Here is a 6,369-nt window from a genome sequence, read left to right on the forward strand (position 1 = left end):
TGAAGACAAGCTTCTCTAAAGCCGGGTCCCAGTAAGAAGTGAGCAGGCTAATTCATACCAGCACACCAATTAGAATAATATAGGAATTTTTATATTACAGGGGTTCATACATCTTGGTATCCACTTTCAACCAGTGAACATAAGCAAATGCTTGAGGAAGAATAAAGACAGGACAATTTCTTAAAATTGTTTCAGCCCTCACCTAATGGCTGCTCCCAAAACTTGCTAAAATGGATGCGGTTTCTTTGTGATTAGTAACACTTAAGGGTTTCTGTGGACTTTTCAAGTTTCTCCTGGAGTCTTGTTTAAACTTTAGCATTCACAATGACCTTACTGCTCATATGGAAAAATGTCTGTTTAGATGCAGAGCTTTTCATGCCAAAGGATTTAGGCCATTAACTAACTGTGAAAATACAAAGCAAAATACTTGTCTTTGTCTGAAAAAGGGAAGCCATCTGAAAATGTAGACCAAAACACTCTGATAGGGGTCTGCATGTTAACATCTATGATCCTTAGTATTTTAAATGCTTCATCATACTGGATTCACAATTTATCGTCTTTGCCCATCAGAGAATAGTGTCATCATGCTATAGTGAAAAGAATTGTGCATGTGCTATAGAAATGACCAGAAAATTTAATAGACTTCATGTAGCAATAGCTGCTCTTCTTATGATGCCAGTGTTATTGATATGGAAGTACAGAAATTAAAATGAAGAAATATAAACTAATGGGGGAAGGGGTGGGAGTGGAACCACTGCAAGATCTGTCTTTCTGAAAACTGCCTGATTGCTTTTCAGATCTATACTTGTTTTTTCCTGTTGACAAGCAAAGCTTGGGAATAATAAGTGCTGCATGAATTAAATCCATCACACTTGACTGACTGGATACCATGTGCTGGATCTTCAGACCAATCTGGGTTCTACCAGTGTGCCGCTATTGATTTCTGTGCTTTGACAGAAAATAGCTGAGAGACAAATGACTGGGTAGTGGTGGTGGGGAAGCAGGAATCCTACAAGCATTTTTTGTAACTATAGCTGTAGTTAGTAGCTAATGTAACACCAGATTTCCCCTATCTAAAACACCAGTGAGCATGTGAGCATGGTTTTGTACATCACTCAATACGTTTTAAATATTTCTCTCTTGATACTGCACACTGTTCTTTTGTGTCTCTTTAAGAAAGGATTATTGATAGCAAACCAGGAAAGTAGTTATTCTTGTCCACCTACAGCATGTCCGTTCCAAAGCATCAGCAGCTTCCCTCTTTTGCAGCACAGCCATTCTGTGTCAGAGATACCAGTCATGAACTCAGATGAGAATGTAAATCCATCCCATTGAAATGGAAGTCGGCAACGTTGCACAAGTCTTTCACCAATCACTGTTTATTTCACTCTCTCTGTTTTTAATTCTCAGACAAGTATAAGCTTTGAAAAGTTCCAAAAAGCATTTTCTTTTCTATTCCTCTCCCCTTTTTTCTGTTTTTTTGTCTGTTCCATTTTATTTTGTGTAAGAAAGATCGAATCCTGTCCCTGGCTGGACCTAAGAGGGGAACTGGGACCAAAAATACCCAAGAGTTGGCTTGCATGTGGAGTAGCAGGGACTCCTGATGGAGTATTGGTGGGCTACTTGTTTTTTTCTGATGAAATGTATAATAGAGTAGCAAATGTTGAATATTATGTAGAGTACACTATAAATTGCTCCCGGGCAGAGTGCTATGGTAAAACTGGGGAATGGGAGGTCTCAGCTAAAGTTTTGCTGTTTGCCTTGTACCACACTTGGGTAAGACACAGTACCTTTCTGCCTTGTCATGCATCTCTACACGTTATTAATCCTCTGTGCCAGGACTGTTTCTCCTGTGCTTGTCTAGGACTTGGAATAAAGTTTCCATGAGGGATCTGTAGAAGGCACTAATCCAAATCATCAGTGCTCAAAAGGGAGTTGTGTATGAATGACTGTGCCAGCCAGGTACACTAATGGAGTTCTGCACCTTCTGCAGGCAGACAGGAGAACAAACAGGTTTCACACCATGCTACAGTCTCCTCTCCTAGACTTCCTTTTGATATTACTTCATTTTGATTATCATCAAATCGTAACATACTGTTAAAGGACTTCTCTGTGCATAAGTGAAATCCAGCTGGGTTCATCCCTGCTAACATCTGTAGCATATTTCACCTGAGTGGTTATGGTCATTTTGAATAAACTCTGCATTTTGTCAAGGTAAATATATGTATGCAGCAGTCACTGGTTTGTGAAACATGCTGCTCTGACATTTTCTACTGATGGCTCTGTTAGGGAGAAATGTTAAGCTTTAGGATTTTATCTCTCGTAAGGGAAGGAGAAGACTTTATGTATCTTTCTTCTTTCTAATGTCTGAAGTACTACATAGCCTAGAAAATAGAAAACTAAAATCATTTTTACATTTAATAACATACTATAATAATCAAGTACAGATCTGATTACTAAAGCCTTTCAATATCTGAAATGGAAGTTCCTTATTAACATAGGAGTCTGCTCTAAAAACTCATTTGTATAGTACCAATTCACAGTAATTCCTCACAACTTCTGAGTAATGTATTCTAGAAGAGCATTACAGATACTCCCAGTAGGTACAGCTTAAATTAACTGGCATGAGGGGACAGTGCATACTGGTGGCTGTTCAGGAATGCACAGTGCTAATGGAGGGATTTAAAGTCCTTTCCTCACATGTCAGTTTGTGCCTTTCAGTGGTGTAATAATAGAATTTTGAACATTTATTTTTGAAATCAGACATGGGAACATTTGGGATGAACACAGTTGGTCATGTCTGTTGCCCGCAGTAGTACTTTGTTTAAAAAAAATCCCAACAAACTATATAAAATACATTGGTGTCACACTCCAAATCCCTAATCATCATATTTGTATTTTATCTGATAAGGAAAATGTTTCTTTGCCATATATAGGCCCCGTTTCAAGGCTGAAGTTTCAGCTCCTTTACAACATGCCTATGACACAACGGCTGGTTTTAGTTCCCTGGCGGCAGCCAGTTACAAGTTGCTGTCCTGGTTCGGGCTGGAACAGAGTTCCTGTTTGTTTTAGTAGCTGGAGGAGTGCTGCAGCACAGAGACCCCAGGGGCTCCCCAGGTCCCAGAGCCCTCACCTGTGTGCGGGGGCGGGGGGAGCACAGCTGGAGTGCTGGGCCGGGATTGGCTGATATTCCATGTCATGTGACATTATGCTCACCATATAAAGGCAGGAGAGGGCTGGGAGAGGCTGCCACTGCTGGGAGTGTGGCTGTGGGGCCTTGGTGTTTGGGATTGCTGGCTGGGAGCAGGTGGGTGTGGGTCAGCAGGTGGTGGGCAGCTATATTGTACATTACCTACTGATACTGCTGTCAGTGTATTATTCTGTTACTATTATTAAACTGTTTTTATCTCAACCCGTGAGTCTCCCTTTGCCCATCTGATTCCCTCCCCATTCCCAAGTGGGGGGAGGGTGGGTGAGCGGCTGTGTGGCATTTAGCTGCTGAGTAGGCTCAAACCACAACAGTCCTTTTTGGTGCTCAACGTGGGGCACGAAGGGTTAAGATAATAACCAATTTGATCTGTGGGTACTATCAAGTTTGTTATAATGCCAACTGCCCATCCTGTTATAATGTCATTTGCTTGGCTTCTAAAATCGTGGATTTTGTTGCTGCAGTTGTGTTATACATCACATTACTTACCATATGTAGTCCCCATGTTGTTGCTTATTACCTGTGGGAATTGGATTAAGGTTTTTGCCTTGCTGTATTATGCAACTCTAATCTATGGCATGATAAAATCTTTGGTCCTGGGAGTTATGGGGCACCTACTGGAGTGGGTTAGTAACTATACCCTCCACCTTTTCTCCTCGGAAAGCCCACCCAAGGGGGAGATACCTTTTTCCATCTTCCCCTTCTCCAAGATACTTGCAAGTATACTTGAGAATGCTGAGAACTCTGAATATCCATGGAATGCTCATATTAATGTTGTTGTCTTGTTTCTGGAAGATGTAGTGTTCCTGAATGTGGTTCAGGTTCTGTTTCGGGTTAAGCAACTGTTTCTGAATACCACCCAGAGGTCTACCCCAGGGTTGCAGAGTTATGAGTGGCTGGGAGTGTGGGGTAGCATGGGCAAGTACCTAGGACAGTGGGGGCCTCCAATGTTTTGGAACTTCACCCCTGAACAAGTGCGGGATCCTGAGAAATTAGTAAAATATTTAGAAAAGGTGTGCTGTCATCCTGACACCTCAAGAGAGATGCAGATCATTGCAACATGCTGGGGCCTGGCCCATGCCTACCGAACCCTGCTTGCCACTATGCGGTATCCTCAAAAGGAAGACATCTCTGCATCTGCGAGCAAAACAACCGGCACTGCAACCACTCCGACACCCCCACCAGGCACTGCAGCCACTCCAACTCAGGCGACCGACGCTGCAGCCAATCCGACCCCTACGATAAGTACTGCAGGTGAACTGGAGCATCAATCCACAACAGTATCAGTTGCTCCCATACAGAAGAAGAAATACACTAAAAAATCCCCTTGCATTATAAAAGATGATGATGAACCAGGGCCCTCACAAGAACTGGAGGAGGAGGCAGAGCCAGTGGTAATCACCCGATCTCTATCCCTGAGTGAACTACGAGACATGAGAAAGGATTTCAGCCGCCATCCAGGTGAACACCTCCTTACCTGGCTGCTCCGATGTTGGGATAGCAGGGCCAACAGTGTGGAATTAGAAGGTAGAGAAGCCAGGCAACTGGGATCCCTGTCCAGGGATGCAGGCATTGACAAGATTATTGGAAGAAAGACACAAACACTCAGCCTTTGGAGACGACTACTGTCAGGCGTGAGGGACAGATATCCCTTCAAGGAAGATCTTACATGTCATCTAAGTAAGTGGACTGCCATGGAGAGAGGCATCCAATACCTGGTTGATCCTGCCAGTAGCATATGCTTGTCTCAAAGCTTAAGCCATGCATGTCTAAGTACACACGGGCGGTACAGTGAAACTGCGAATGGCTCATTAAATCAGTTATGGTTCCTTTGGTCGCTCCTCTCCCACTCCTTGGATAACTGTGGTAATTCTAGAGCTAATACATGCCGACGAGCACCGACCTCCGGGGATGCGTGCATTTATCAGACCAAAACCAACCCGGGCCCGCCCGGCAGCTTTGGTGACTCTAGATAACCTCGAGCCGATCGCATGCCCCCACGGCGGTGGTGCAGCGGCGGAGGGGTGGCCATGGCAAAGCACACGGTGTCATCGGCGCGGTTCCGCCGGGTGGACATGGACGAGTACGACGAGAACAAGTTCGTGGATGATGAGGAAGGAGGCGACGGGCAAGCGGGGCCCAATGAGGGCGAGGTGGACTCGTGCCTGCGGCAAGGGAACATGATGGCCGCGCTGCAGGCGGCTCTGAAGAACCCTCCGATCAACACAAAGAACCAGGCAGTGAAGGATTGCGCAGAAAGTATTGTCCTGAAGGTCCTCATCTCTTTCAAAGCCAACGATATTGAGAAGGCGGTGCAGTCGCTGGACAAGAACGGTGTCGACCTGCTGATGAAGTACATCTACAAAGGCTTTGAGAGCCCCTCGGACAGCAGCAGCGCTGTGCTGCTGCAGTGGCATGAGAAGGCCCTGGATGCTGGAGGAGTAGGGTCCATTGTCCGCGTTTTAACTGCCAGGAAAACAGTTTAAATCCAGCAGCGAGTGGTTGTCCGCCACCCACGGCGTGGGAATTGCTGGTGCAAAAACCAAACCACTGAATGCCATTGCTGCCCCGTGGGCAGCGCCTGTCTCTCAGCTTGCCTTCTCGTTGTTTCTTTCGTACCCGATAAATAATGCATATCGTGATCTCTTTTTTTTTATACTGTCCTGGTTCGGGCTGGAACAGAGTTCCTGTTTGTTTTAGTAGCTGGAGGAGTGCTGCAGCACAGAGACCCCAGGGGCTCCCCAGGCCCCAGAGCCCTCACCTGGGTGCGGGGGCGGGGGGAGCACAGCTGGAGGGCTGGGCCGGGATTGGCCGATAGTCCTTGTCATGTGACATTATGCTCACCATATAAAGGCAGGAGAGGGCTGGGAGAGGCTGCCACTGCTGGGAGTGTGGCTGTGGGGCCTTGGTGTTTGGGATTGCTGGCTGGGAGCAGGCGGGTGTTGGTCGGCGGGTAGTGAGCAGCTGTATTGTACATTACCTGCTGATATTGCTGTCAGTGTATTATTCTGTTACTGTTATTAAACTGTTTTTATCTCAACCCGTGAGTCTCCCTTTGCCCATCTGATTCCCTCCCCATTCCCAAGTGGGGGGAGGGTGGGTGAGCGGCTGTGTGGCATTTAGCTGCTGAGTAGGCTCAAACCACAACAGTTGCCTAGCCA

The 6,369-nt window shown here is 45.7% G+C and overlaps 1 protein-coding gene across 1 annotated transcript; it reads left to right on the top strand.

The window, feature by feature from the left end:
• Nucleotides 1-5,238: 5,238 nt before the first annotated feature.
• On the top strand, nt 5,239-5,747 carry LOC122153781 (actin-related protein 2/3 complex subunit 5-like). Its single transcript, XM_042796793.1, has one exon. It carries the CDS (start codon nt 5,239-5,241, stop codon nt 5,692-5,694), a length of 456 nt encoding a protein of 151 aa, XP_042652727.1. The 3' UTR covers nt 5,695-5,747.
• The last annotated feature ends 622 nt before the right edge of the window (nt 5,748-6,369 follow it).

Source organism: Tyto alba, unplaced genomic scaffold, assembly GCF_018691265.1.
Source record: "Tyto alba isolate M040663 unplaced genomic scaffold, T.alba_DEE_v4.0 Super-Scaffold_23, whole genome shotgun sequence".
NCBI classification, from domain to species: Eukaryota; Metazoa; Chordata; class Aves; order Strigiformes; family Tytonidae; genus Tyto; species Tyto alba.

Excerpts from the sequence above, each read along its gene's own strand:
- LOC122153781 (XM_042796793.1), top strand. The coding sequence starts at position 5,239 with ATGGCAAAGCACACGGTGTCATCGGCGCGGTTCCGCCGGGTGGACATG.